The following is a 14,650-nucleotide window of genomic DNA, read 5'->3' as shown; positions in this document are numbered from 1 at the left end:
GAGTGGGGAGATACATTTTTAAAAAGAGAAGTATGGGGCGTGTGTGCATATGTATATATCAAGAAAGATTTGGAGAGGGATGAAATGAGTGACAGCAGATGTAAGGGAAGGAGTACAGAACACCAGACAGGGAAAGAAAGAGCAAGGAATGTAATGGATTGGAGGAAGAGGAAACAGACAACACAGGAAAAGATACACCATTATCTATTCTGAGAAAGAAAAGCAGGAAGAAGTGGAGTGAAGCCAGGAAGGGAAAGAAGGTCTAACAAAAGCAAGACAGAAGTAGTAAAGTAACATCTTTTTAAAAAATAATTAAATAGAAAGTGGACTGATAATTTCACAACTAAATACAGCACCCAGCAGATGATATACAAGTGCTTTAAATTGCATGGGGGATGACAACAAATGTATTTTTCACCCTAACTAATAGGCTAAATCTGCGAGATATTAGGGATCAAGTACATTTTTCTGGCATAAAGTGAGATGGTGACAGATGGAACTCAACCACAGAACTAATCCATTGTGGTTAATTCATGAAACCCAGTTTCTAAAGTTCAGAAAAACTATATGTGGGACCTACCTTTAGAGCAGAACAGTCAGTATTAGTGACCCCAGGCCATGCAAGGTTTGTATTGCTGCAAGTGGCTATGTCAGCAGAAAGCTGAATTCCCTCCAGATGTTCTAATGGAGTAAAATGGCAGTGTTCTTTATTACTTGAGCCATAGCTTTATTTATTACATCAAATATGGCAGAACATTGAAGAAAGATCATTGTAAGCACTTACACAGATTTATTCTTGGATTATAAAATTGTTTCTCGCTGTGGTCAAAAGAATTGTAGTCCTTTAGCAGGCGATAAGAGAATGCTTAATGGGGCTGCTAGCTGAATGAAAGCTAATTTATTTTTTTCCAAATGAGGAATCTTACAGCCCAATACTACAGGGGAAGTTACTGTTCTTTGGGATTTGTTCTATAGCAACCCAGATCTAATGAAGTTCAGGACTATCTACAGATGTCCAGTTTCTAGCATAAAAATCAAATACAAATTTTGTCCTGCGCATGTAACAGATTCATGCCAGAGTTAGGCAAATTGCTAATGTGAAATCTAACCTCGGACTCGGTGGTTCCTGTTAGGCACAGACCTTTCTTGCGGGTGGTGTGGAGCAGCATGACCTGCAGGAGAGCATTGGAGGATGCCACTTTGCTCAAAATGGTGTCCGCTGCAGTGTGAACGTGCACGCACCATACATGCGAGGTCTTGCTGTGTGGGGCAAAATGGTGTCCTCCACACACTAGGGATTTCTGTGACCGCAGCTGCTGATGTGACACCATTTGGGAGTCGTGACCCGCTGTTTGGGAACCACTGACATACTGTGTCAAATACAGTTACAGCTTTATGTAGGGTGGCTGATCCCTTCCCTTATACTTCCTGTAGAGTAGGCAGGGAAATAGTGCACTTATGATTTACAGATCTCCCATTAGGAAATCTGTTAGAAATCCAGTTTAAATCTCTTCTGGCATTAAACTGATAGGCACTAAAAAAAAAAAATCCATCCTTGAAATATATCCAGCCCTGCAGCAACTGCCTCCCAGCTATCAGGGACACTGCGGGGCACCTCCAGAATGAAAGAATTTCCATGAATTGTTTCTTATATTCTGTTCTAATCTGGGAGGGCATTGGGAAGAGAGAGTTGATTGTCTTCAAATCCCAATTCCACCCACTCTGAAGAACTGTAGCAGATGGTTCTGAGCCTGATTCTCTACTGCCTTACAGCTATGAGATAAGTGGGCTGTGTGGAGACACATCAGAGATGGATTTTGCTGTCCTGGTCTTTGAAGTGCTCACTCTTCTCTTTCTGCTTGTTCAACAGTTTTTTATGCCTCGGTTTTGGAGACAAAATTGTTGTAGTGGACCCTCTACTCCATGGGGATAGAGCACTGCTAAATCAGTAGTTTCTTCCAGGGCCTCTCATTATTTGTATTGTGGTAGTGTTTAAAGACCTCAGCCCTCTTGTGCTAGGCGCTGTGTATGCACAAAAAAGACAGTCCCTGCCCAACGAGCTTACAATCTAAGTAAAAGATGAGACAATATGGGGTTGATCCCGGTTAGCTCTTCTTTCTTGATTTGTACAATAAGACGGAGACTGAGGGTGAAGTATTGTTTGACACTTGAATAAAGGATTTCTTTTGCAACTTTGGGTGATAACAGAAATTTTGTCCTTATCATGGTTTAGCTGCAAGATTCAGATTCATAGCTTCCCCTGCCTTACTGCCTCCAGAATTTCTCATTAAGTCTCAGTCTCCTAAGTCTTACTATGTAACTAGATTCCTCCTGCAAATCTGTGTTTAAGCGTAAGCCCCCTTTTTCCTAACGGAACCTCAGTCAGCCTTGCACACGTCTTGCATTGGCTGCTTGGAAACCTTAGTAGAGAGCATCGTTGTTGTTTTCAGAAGTTCTCTGCTAATATTTTCAGACTACAGGTAGTTCCTTGTCTTTTCCCCTCTCTCTTCTGCCTCCAGTTTCTCAGTTTTATTCTCCAGTTCTTCCAGATGTCTGTTCCACTTGGCTATCTCAAAGACCTTACACTCAATTTGATGGCATATATCTGTATGTATGTAATGCAATAACTTTTGAATGGCACATTTGATCAATTCCAAAATTTCATAGACTATTCTAGACATCAGTGGCCAGAATCTTATTGAGCTGGGGGGATGAGGGGGGAGAGAGCAGGGAATCAGAGGACCAAAAGGAGGTATATGGGGGGGATGACAACTCATGGAGCCCCTGACATCTGATTAGCACAGCCACAGCCTCAAGCACCTCTTCAATTGTCTACAGGCCAAACAACTGGCTGATGGTACCAATTAATGCTGTCCAACATAACAATACTCGATCTCATGTCTGCTTATCCTCCCAAAAGAGTTTAACTTGCGGACACCCTACCAGGTAAATAATGGTGGGGAAGATAAGGAGGAATGTGAGGGCATGGGGGAGGAGGGAGAAGGGCATGTACACATACCCCCTGGAATGGGGGAGGAGGGAATAGGGAGCAAACAGAACCCCTGGCATGGGGACAGAATGGGGATCCTTGGTATAGGGCAAGGGAGAAATGGGGGTCATATAATCCCTGGTGTGTGTGTGGGGAAATTACGGTGTCTGGTTTGGGGAAAGGGGGGAAAGTAAGGGATGGGGTGCACACAGAGCCCCTGGCATGGGGGAGATTGGGGGGCCCTGAAATGGGGGCTGAGGATAATGGGGGTGCACACAGAGTCCTTGGCTTTGGAGGGGGAGACTGAGGGACCCTGGAGTGGGGGCAGGGAAGAAGAGGGCACACAGAGCCCCTGGTAGTAAGGTGGGAATGCAGGGGTGAGAATGGCTGTACACAGAGCCCCTGGGATGGGCAGGAGAGGTGGAATGGAGGACATGGGGTGAAGTAGAAATGGTGGGGCTGCACAGAGCTGCTGACAGGGACAGATTGAGGGGAGTTGCAGGGATGATGGGAGAATGGTACACAAGGAGCTTGTGGGGGAGAATGAATGGATGTGAGAAGCCCCTGGTGTGTGCAGTGAGCTCGGTTTATCCCGGTATGAAGTATGCAACCCCCTAAAGAAGCATAACTTGAATTAAGTCTGCCCACTTAGGCCAGCATTGAATTTGGCTCAAAGACTCTAACCCTCCATTGCAGAGACTGTTTTTTCTTTGCAGTTTGTCAATTTTATCTTGCAGGAAGTCTGGCAACTTGTGAAGCTTTGCTGGGCACAGGACTCTGCAGGCTTCTTAAATCAAGTGAATGCAGCGCTGATGAAAGGCGCTCGCTTGTCAGCAGGGGTGGCTGGAAAGCGATAGTTCCATTTTGCAAAATATCCTGAGGTTTTTTAATTTTGTTTTTGTTCCACACTGGAACAGAAACAAGAGTTGAGATCTTTCAAAATGTGGAGAGAGAGAGAGAGAGACTCTCTATCCCAGTGGTTAGGGCCGTCTGCCTGATGTGGAGCAGAGACTTAAACTGAGGCCTCCCACTGTGGTGTAGCAGAGGGAGAACACGCCAGAGCAGAGTTCCGGTTCCACTACACCGTTCTGCCCCACCCCCTGCAGCCTGGGGAGGGGTGAGAGGGCCATGCTGGTGCGGGGACGCTGCAGGTTGGGACCACGCTGCCCACAGTCCAGGTGACTGCCCTAACCACTGGGCTAGGGAGTGTCTCTCTTTCTCTCTCTATCTTGGTTTTGACAGAAATTCTATTTTGGATGTGAGAAACCTTCCTGTCTAAAGGTTTGTTGAAACGGATACATTTCCGTGAAGTTTTGGTTTTGACGAATTGGCGTTTTTCAGTTGAAACATTTTGTCAAAAAATTCCTCATCTGCTCTAGTTTTTAGCCCTAGGCTGAAGTCCTTTTTATCCACAGGACAGGTACAGCACAGGCAGAAACAATGTAAGCTTTCCACAGGGTTCCACCAATATGCCACAGCCCTGCAGCAGAGGGCAGGAACATAGCCGACTTCATTTTTTGGATGGGAGTTTGGAGAGAGACTTCGTCTCTTAGCAGCCCCCGTGTTCCCCAGCCATTGTGTCTGTGTTCTGAATCTTTTACTGCAGATAGCTCCTCATGGGGTCTCATCTTGCAGGGAAGTAAGTAGTTATCTGCTCCTTCAACTGGAAATCTGTATGCACAATGTACTGGTTGTTTGTTCTTCAAAGTCCAACCCCCTCTGCTAGGCATCTGCCTGTAGAGGTGTAGGGCAGCTGTCATGCCATGGGTCCGTACAAGATATCCCAGTGAGAATATCAACTACCACTTTGGTTGCCGCAAGAAGAAACTGGGCCACCCCATGTCTACTGCACTAGTATAAGTTAGACCAGTGGTTCTCAACCTTTCCAGACTATTGTACTCCTTTCAGGAGTCTGATTTGTCTTGCATACCCCAAGTTTCACCTCACTTAAAAACTCTCTGGCCACCAAGCTCTGAGGCAGCACCACCACCACCAGCAGCGCAGAATAAGGGTGACAATGCCAGACCATGTCACCCTTACTTCTGCACTGCTGCTGGCGGTGGCGCTGCCTTCAGAGCTGGGTAGCTGGAGAGCGGAGGCTGCTGGCCGGCGCATTCATGTTGTTTGCGGTGCAGGAAGACTATTCTTTAAATTTCACTTCTGTCCTGCCCCACCCTGCCTTACCCACTCCCACTCCTGCATTGTTTGTTTGAATTTTTATCCCACTGCTGCTATTATGGCAGTGGGTTCTGCAGGGTCCCAGTCCTACTGCAGGGCTCTAGAGCCTCTTGTAAAACTAAGCAAATAAGATGACTTGACATACCTCCTGGAAGACCTCTGAATACCCACACGGTACACATACCCCTGGTTGAGAACCACTGAGTTAGATGATAGGATGGACTGACATTCTGTTCAATAGAGGGCAGTAGTATTCATACATATTCACCTTTTATGTGAGTATGTCCTCAGTCTGTAGAGATGTCTAAAGGGATAATTTAGTTTCACATTCAAACTCACATAGATTTTGGTTGCAGTTGGTGAGAAGTTGAGGTCTTAGCCCCCTCTTCCCTCCAAAATACAGATGTCTCCTTTGGATGAGAATATGAACTACAATTTTCTCTTGAGCATGTTTAAATTATTCTGATAAAGGATTCGTTCAATAGAAATTTGAGGGATTACAGTGGAACAATGTAAAGAGTAATATCTAGTGTTAAATAGAAAACTTTTGAACATTTTGCGGAATCAGTGTTTTACTGCACTTAACTGACTTAAGAGGAACCGAAACAGTGCAAAGGCCTTAAAAAAATGAACGCTAACAAAGTTTATAATAAGAATATGCTGGCGTATGTCATGGTTAGAATTGTTTTGACAGATTGGTCTAAATTCTGCTCTCCCATGCAACTCAATGGGATTCTGGGGGTACAGTGAGGGCAAAATTTTGTGCATTAAGTATAAATATTTAATAAATTCATCCCGTTTTGAGCTTTGGGGATTTTTAAGGCTGTTTTATCTATCAAGATTGTGATTTCTCAGATGAACAAATGTTCTTAGAAAACAAAATGAAAAACTGCCATTTAAAAATAATCAATATTTGTAATACTGCCACCTCAAGGTGTATGTTATTTTTTCATGAGAATTTTAATGATAAAACAAAAAATTCTTTAGGTGAGTGAACCTATATTAGATGTTCTTATTATGATACTTTTTATGTAAATGGTAGTGAATTCTTGCATATTAATTGTATTAAATTCACTTCTGATCTTTGGAAAACAACAATTTCTAGGTGGTTTTCAGCTAGGAGCAGGGTGGGTTGATTTAAATCAAAGCAACTGAAATCACTGATTTGAATCATGATTTAAATCAGCAAGTAGAAAGTCTTGATTTAAATAATTGATTTTAATTGAGTTTTGCATTTGTACTTTAGTTATTTTCCTGAAGAAAGGTTGATTGTCATTGGTTAAAAACTATTAAAACATGTTGATTTGCAACTAAATATTGCCTTTACACTAAATTTGGTGCATCTTTTTGCTAACCAGCAATATATATAAGCGGTGATAGAGCTTAATTTACATTTATTCAGCTTCTTAATTTTTACATTTTTACTATGTTAGTAAATGGTGAATGATACATTTCTTATTTACTTGATGACTAATTTTTTACTTGCAATTTATATCAAATTCTGTTTGGATGGAAATTCAAATTCAATTGAAATGCACAAAAATGCATTTACTTTTTTTTTATTATTATTATTAAATAAATCTGCCTAAATGTGCTGGATGCATAAGAAGAAAAAAGTTAATCAAAAATGTTATCAAAACATGTTTTGCATTTAAAAATAACTGATTTATTAAACAAAGGCAATATTATCTGTAGTTAGTGAATTGAACTGATTGTTTCTGATCACTATGTCCTTCAAGATTTTAGAATTAGTGGATCTCATCTTCTCACATTTAGTTTTTATTCATAGATTGAAAGAGGAAAACAGGCTCTCCTGCTTCTTCGATTCCCAGTTGGTTTCTTAACTTTGAATGGACTAATCATTCAATTGAACTAGCTGAATAAACTGAAATAAGAAAATATTCTGTCTGCATATGCAGAAGAGGCTGCTGCTGTCAAAAGCTGGTTTAGCACTTCAGCAAACTCTGGTTCCAGGTGCTTAGCCAGTGACTTCCACCAGTCCGTTGCCATGATTTTCTTTAAAACTTGGCAGCAAACATGTACTGCTTAGTGTTGTTTTATATTTAATTTAAATAATTTCATAGATGATAGTAAGTTTAGGCCTTGATATGTGTTGTCAATTTCAAATTTAATCATAAATAGGTGTATTTTGGAAAATAAATCTGTATTTAATTAAATTAAAAAATCAATATTTTAAAATTATTTTTAACTCATAGATTTTTATTTACTATGGCTAGAAGCAGCGATAGGCATAAGTAGGCAAATGACCGTAGCTGCTGCTGCTGTTTTTTTTGTTTTTGTTTTTTTTAAAGTCAAGTCCTTTGTAAGTCTGCACATGAGAGCTGTAAACAGGGGAGTTTGAGTGGAAGTTCTGTTGGAGGAGAAGGTATGTGTATTTGGTTTTGTATGTGTAGAGGCTTGTAGGGGCTTTGTGCTGGGAGAGAAACTGAGCCCTGATTAGGGGGCGGGGCTTCTCTGAGGAGGGGTCCTAAAAGGTAGCAGCCAGTCAGGCAGCAGGACAGACAGCTGCAGCGGCACAGGAGCCAGCAAACAGAGCTGTAAACAGGGGAGTTTGAGTGGGAGTTTGGAAGGGGAGTTTGTGTTGTGGTACTTGTTTGGGATTTGGTTTTGCTGTGGGTGGTGGTGTTTTGGTGTGGTTTGTATTTCCCAGATTAACAGGATTGAGGTGGGAAGGCTATGACAGATACAGAGGCAGCAGTGGGAGTGACTCATGTAGTGGAAGACACAATGAAGATGACTGGCTGTGGTTTGTACATGATCCTGGAGGGGGTATCTGGTAAGAGTTTTGTCTGCATGAAATGCCATCCGATAGAGCTGATGGAGGAAAAGATCTGAGGTTTGGAGATGCAGGTGGAAAATCTGGTTGAGTTTAGGGAGGGGTTCGAGCAGATTATGGAGCAAAGACATGAGGTATCTGAAGGGAAAAGCTCAGACTTGCAGGTGGAAGCAGGGCTGGGGAATTCTGAGGGGAGACTGGGTGAGGATAGTGGTTAGTGGAAGCATGTGACTAAAAGAACCAGGCAGAGGAAAAGACGGGCTAGTGAAGGAGAAATAGAGCTCAAGAACAGGTTTGCAGAGTTGGAAAATGAAGAAGGGGCTCAGCAGGTAGTCGCTGAAGGTGGAAGGGCAAGGAAGAAGAGAAGAGCAGCTAGTCCTACAGGAAAAGGGGAAGAGTCAATGGAGACTACACCAAATATGAGCCCGAGGAGGATATAGGATGGGTTGAAGAGGATTACAAGGGAGAATAGGAATGGAAAGAACTTGCAGCCAGAGGGAACAGGGGATAGACTGGAGAATAGCACAGTCACCAGGAAAAGGCAGGTCTATGTGATCGGGGACTCCTTACTGAGAAGAATAGACAGGCCTGTAACCAAAGCTGATCCAGAGAATAGAAGGGTGTGCCGTCTTCCAGGTGCTAAGATACGGGATGTAGACCTGAGGTTGAAAAGGATCCTAAAGGGAGCAGATAAGAATCCCCTAATTATCCTTCATGTGGGAACAAATGATACGGCTCGATTCTTGCTGGAAAGTATTAAGGGAGACTATGCCAGGCTGGGGAAGACGCTTACGGAAATCGAGGCTCAGGTAATCTTTAGTGGGATTCTGCCTGATCCTAGAGAGGGGCAACAAAGGTGTGACAAGATTATGACTATCAACAGATGGCTTCGGCAGTGGTGCTATGAGGAGGGCTTTGGGATGTATGGCCACTGGGAGGTATTCATGGACGGAGGACAGTTCTCTCAGGATGGACTTCATCTGAGTAGGGAAGGAAATAGACTTCTAGGATGGAGGCTGGCACAACTGATTGAGAGCTTTAAACTAGGAATTTGGGGGAGATGGTTGGGAGATGTCCAGGTAATCTCCATGCCGGATTTTAGCATTGAGTGGGAAGAAAACAAAGTAAGAAAGGATACAGCCATGGGTAGGAGAATGGACATAAGGAGGAAGGGCAGTGTGGATACCAGTCTAATAGGTTATACTGGCTGTAGAATGTCCGTGCCTAATCGGGTACAGAATGTGAGCGAGGCCAAACAGCAAAAATTAAGATGTTTGTACACCAATGCGAGGAGCCTAGGTAACTAAATGGAGGAACTAGAGCTACTGGTGCAGGAAGTGAAACCAGATATTATAGGGATAACAGAAACATGGTGGAATAATAGTCATGACTGGAGTATGGGTATTGAAGGGTATGTGCTGTTTAGGAAAGACAGAAATAAAGGTAAAGGTGGTGGAGTAGCATTGTATATCAATGATGAGGTAGAATGTCTTATCCATTCCATCGCTTCTTATTTCTTTACAGAGTCCGTCTGGGCAAAAATCACATTGGGGAAGAAAACTATTAGAGCCCCCCCGGGATAGTGCTTGGGGTGTGCTATAGACCGCCAGGATCTAATTTGGATATGGATAGAGCCTTTTTTAATGTTTTTAATAAAGTAAATATTAATGGAAACTGCGTGATCATGGGAGACTTTAACTTCCCAGATATAGACTGGAGGACGAGTGCTAGTAATAATAATAGGGCTCAGATTTTCCTAGATGCGATAGCTGATGGATTCCTTCATCAAGTAGTTTCTGAACCGACTAGAGGGGATGCCATTTTAGATTTGGTTTTGGTGAGTAGTGAGGACCTCATAGAAGAAATGGTTGTAGGGGACAATCTTGGTTCAAGTGATCATGAGCTAATTCAGTTCAAACTGAATGGAAGGACAAACAAAAATAAATCTGCAACTAGGGTTTTTGATTTCAAAAGGGCTGACTTTCAAAAATTAAGGAAATTAGTTAGGGAAGTGGATTGGACTGAAGAATTTATGGATCTAAAAGGTAGAGGAGGCCTGGGATTACTTTAAATCAAAGCTGCAGAAGCTGTCGGAAGCCTGCATCCCAAGAAAGGGGAAAAAATTCATAGGCAGGAGTTGTAGACCAAGCTGGATGAGCAAGCATCTCAGAGAGGTGATTAAGAAAAAGCAGAAAGCATAGAGGGAGTGGAAGATGGGAGGGATCAGCAAGGAAAGCTACCTTAATGAGGTCAGAACACGTAGGGATAAAGTGAGACAGGCTAAAAGTGAAGTAGAGTTGGACCTTGCAAAGGGAATTAAAACCAATAGTAAAAGGTTCTATAGCCATATAAATAAGAAGAAAACAAAGAAAGAAAAGGTGGGACCACTAAACACTGAGGATGGAGTGGAGGTTAAGGATAATCTAGGCATGGCCTAATATCTAAACAAATACTTTGCCTCAGTCTTTAATAAGGCTAAAGAGGATCTTAGGGATAATGGTAGCATGACAAATGGGAATGAGGCTATGGAGGTAGATATTACCATATCTGAGATAGAAGCGAAACTCGAACAGCTTAATGGGACTAAATTGGGGGGCCCAGATAATCTTCATCCAAGAATATTAAAGGAATTGGCACATGAAATTGCAAGCCCATTAGCAAGAATTTTTAATGAATCTGTAAACTCAGGAGTTGTACCATATGATGGGAGAATTGCTAACATAGTTCCTATTTTTAAGAAAGGGGAAAAAAGTGATCCGGGTAACTACAGGCCTGTTAGTTTGACATCTGTCGTATGCAAGGTCTTGGACAAAATTTTGAAGGAGAAAGTAGTTAAGGACACTGAGGTCAATGGTAAATGGGACAAAATACAACATGGTTTTACATAAGGTAGATCGTGCCAAACCAACCTGATCTCCTTCTTTGAGAAAGTAACAGATTTTTTAGAGAAAGGAAACGCAGTGGATCTAATTTACCTAGATTTCAGTAAGGCGTTTGATACCGTGCCACATGGGGAATTATTAGTTAAATTGGAAAAGATGAGGATCAATATGAACATTGAAAGGTGGATAAGGAATTGGTTAAAGGGGAGACTACAACGGGTCCTACTGAAAGGTGAACTGTCAGGCTGGAGGTAGGTTACCAGTGGAGTTCCTCAGAGATCAGTTTTGGGACCAATCTTATTTAATCTTTTTATTACTGACCTCGGCACAAAAAGTGGGAGTGTGCTAATAAAGTTTGCGGATGATACAAAGCTGGGAGGCATTGCCAATTTAGAGAAGGACCGGGATATCATACCGGAGGATCTGGATGACCTTGTAAACTGGAGTAATAGTAATAGGATGAAATTTAATAGTGAGAAGTGTAAGGTTATGCATTTAGGGATTAATAACAAGAATTTTAGTTATAAGCTGGGGACGCATCAATTAGAAGTAACGGAGGAGGAGAAGGACCTTGGAGTATTGGTTGATCATAGGATGACTATGAGCCGCCAATGTGAAATGGCTGTACAAAAAGCTAATGCAGTCTTGGGATGCATCAGGAGAGGTATTTCCAGTAGGGATAAGGAGGTTTTAGTACCGTTATACAAGGCACTGGTGAGACCTCACCTGGAATACTGTGTGCAGTTCTGGTCTCCCATGTTTAAGAAGGATGAATTCAAACTGGAACAGGTACAGAGAAGGGCTACCAGGATGATCCGAGGAATGAAAAACCTGTCTTATGAAAGGAGACTCAAGGAGCTTGGCTTGTTTAGCCTAACTAAAAGAAGGTTGAGGGAAGATATGATTGCTCTCTATAAATATATCAGAGGGATAAATACCGGTGAGGGAGAGGAATTATTTAGGCTGAGTACCAATGTGGACACAAGAACAAATGGATATAAACTGGCCACCAGGAAGTTTAGACTTGAAATTAGATGAAGGTTTCTAACCATCAGAGGAGTGAAGTTTTGGAATAGCCTTCCAAGGGAAGCAGTGGGGGCAAAAAACCTATCTTGCTTTAAGATTAAACTCGATAAGTTTATGGAGGAGATGGTATGATGGGATAACATGATTTTGGTAATTAATTGATCTTTAAATATTCATGGTAAATAGGCCTAATAGCCTGTGATGGGATGTTAGATGGGGTGGGATCTGAGTTACCCAGGAAAGAATTTTCTGTAGTATCTGGCTGGTGAATCTTGCCCATATGCTCAGGGTTTAGCTGACGGCCATATTTGGGGTCAGGAAGGAATTTTCTTCCAGGGCAGATTGGAAGAGGCCCTGGAGCTTTTTCGCCTTCCTCTATAGCATGGGGCACAGGTCACTTGCTGGAGGATTCTCTGCTCCTTGAAGTCTTGAAACCACGATTTGAGGACTTCAGTAGCTCAGACATAGGTGAGGTTTTTCGCAGGAGTGGGTGGGTGAGATTCTGTGGCCTGCATTGTGCAGGAGGTCAGACTAGATGATCATAGTATCTATGAAAAACCACAGTGAGTACAAGCTACTTGATGTTAATATTGTAATGTGACAATTATATGTAGTTCATAGGTGATTTGTCACGTGTGACAATCATAGGGACAAGCTATAAAATTCCTCTACTTTTTTATATATTTTTCATATTATGCGCATCCTACATTCTTTCCTTTGGCTAGTGGTAAAGAGGTAAATTGATTTTAGTTTGGCCCTATTGGAGGCAGATCCTCAGATTATGTATATGAGAAGTCCCAATGAATGCAATCACATGAATAAGAGTACGCATATGAGTACTTGCAAGCTCAGGGCCTCGGTTTTTACAGCCTTTAACAGTTTAGGCCCTGATTAACATTTTCAAAAGAACTTACATGCCTAAAACCCTGTGAAAGCTAATGGGATTTAGGCACCCTAGTCACTGAGAGCCTTTTGAAAATGTGACAGCCTGTCTGTATTTGAGATCTCTTTCTGGTTATTCACTACACTCTGAGACTTCTCCACCTCTTAGGGATCCCACTGTTGCATTTCAGGTTGGCCAGTTGCAGTGCTCTTACTAGCGGTGGGGTGTTGCGGTGTGGAACTTGCTCACTTCTGACATTTGTGTCTCTATGCTTTTAAAAATTATCTCAAGATATTTATTTCAAAGGGGTTTTTATTATCCTCACTGTTGGTTCTGTGCTCATTACTTTCTCCTTCTGTCTGTACTGGGCTCATCTAAAGTGCTTTTTACCTGCTTGATTTTTAAATGATGTATGTATTTGAATTGTTCTTCATATTTTGTATGAAGCAATCTGAGCACCTGGGGGTTGCTCAATAAAATGTATTATTCTGTCTTTCAGATATCACTGCTGATTGGATTCATCTGTGTAAAGAATTCAGCGTGGACAAATTACAGTGCATCCGTCTACTTTGAAACTGTCACCATGTGTGACTTGATTATGATTCTTGTCTTTTATTTTGTCTACCTTTTCAGAGCATACAGAATGCTCACCTGTATTAGTTGGCCACTTGCGGTAAGTGACATTGGTGGGATTGCTACCCTGCACCTCTCATGCACTAACCTCTTTAGTTGCTCTGTCTGGTTATTTGTGGTGCCACTGCTTTTTTCTGTGTTTCCCTCTCTTCTTGTCCTTCATGAATCCTTTCACCAGTCACTTCATCTTTCATACTGCCTGCTGAACTGGAGCGTGCTGGCACTCTCCCACATTCTTGGAGCCTGATTCTACTCTGCCTTACACCAGTATAAACTGGAACTAACTTATTTGAAGGCAACAGAGTTACTTTGATGCAGATGAAAGAAAATGAGAGATCTTCATGTCCAGTGCTCTTCTTAAGTTAGCATTGAGCAGATGGGCCCTGAGTCAAGAAACATTTTTAAAGTTAAGGATGAGTGTAAGTTAACACATGCATAATTGCTGTCCTGTATACAGATGCTGTGGAGCCCATCTCATGGGATAAGGAAACTTTACTTCCTTGAGGGCAGAGTAATGGACAAGCTATAGATGGCCCATTTTAAGACATGCTGAAAAAAAAAATCTGTACGTGTGTGTATGTGAGTGAGAGAGTTTGTGTGTGTTTGGTTTTTTTTACTGTGCATTTGTTTCCCATTTTAAAACTTCTTCTAAACTATGTCGTGTTTTTGGAGCTGATCTCCAGTTCTTCCTTGTTCCTTGGCAAGATTTATTTCAGCAACTTTTATAGTTACTGTCCTGTTACTTGTGCTTCCACCTGCTGAGTTGCATTGCTTTTTCTGCTGTTGATCTCAACCACTGGAGGGACTGATGACATTCGCAGAAGACAGGGTGAGGGGACAAGTGCACCATAATCATCATCATCATAATAATACACTTCTATACCAGTCTTCATCCACAGACCTCTGCAAAGGTGGGTGAGCCTCATTTTCTCTATTATAGAGGAAGAAGATCTGAGGTCCAGACTGGTTGTGTGACTTGCCCCAGATCTCTCACACACTAGTATCAGAGCTGAACCCAGATCTGACCATTTTGCCACATGGATTGCGTGCCAATTACATACTTTTCTGTTTGCTCACCTTACTCTGAAAAGTGGTAGCATCTCCTTCTCTGCAGAGCTGTCTGACAATTGTGGTGTAGTTTCAGGAAAATCTTTCAACTTTTTGCATCAAAACTTGAAATTTCGATGAAAAATTCCATCAGATTATGGGTTGTGACAGCGTCTGACCAGCTCTACTGACCATGCCTGCAGCTATGGGAGAAG

At 42.1% G+C, this 14,650-nt stretch overlaps 1 protein-coding gene across 1 annotated transcript in view; it reads left to right on the top strand.

The window, feature by feature from the left end:
- The window catches only part of CMTM7 (CKLF like MARVEL transmembrane domain containing 7), a 43,886-nt gene that overhangs the window by 21,491 nt on the left and 7,745 nt on the right, over nucleotides 1-14,650 (top strand). Inside the window, exon 2 of the mRNA XM_037890371.2 lies at nucleotides 13,255-13,428. Coding sequence (XP_037746299.1) covers nucleotides 13,255-13,428 — 174 coding nt within the window. The remainder of the gene's footprint in view (nucleotides 1-13,254; nucleotides 13,429-14,650) is intronic.

Source organism: Chelonia mydas, chromosome 2, assembly GCF_015237465.2.
Source record: "Chelonia mydas isolate rCheMyd1 chromosome 2, rCheMyd1.pri.v2, whole genome shotgun sequence".
In the NCBI taxonomy this organism is placed as follows: Eukaryota; Metazoa; Chordata; order Testudines; family Cheloniidae; genus Chelonia; species Chelonia mydas.
Note: the sequence above shows the minus strand (reverse complement) of the source record. Positions and strands in the feature narration are given on the sequence as shown.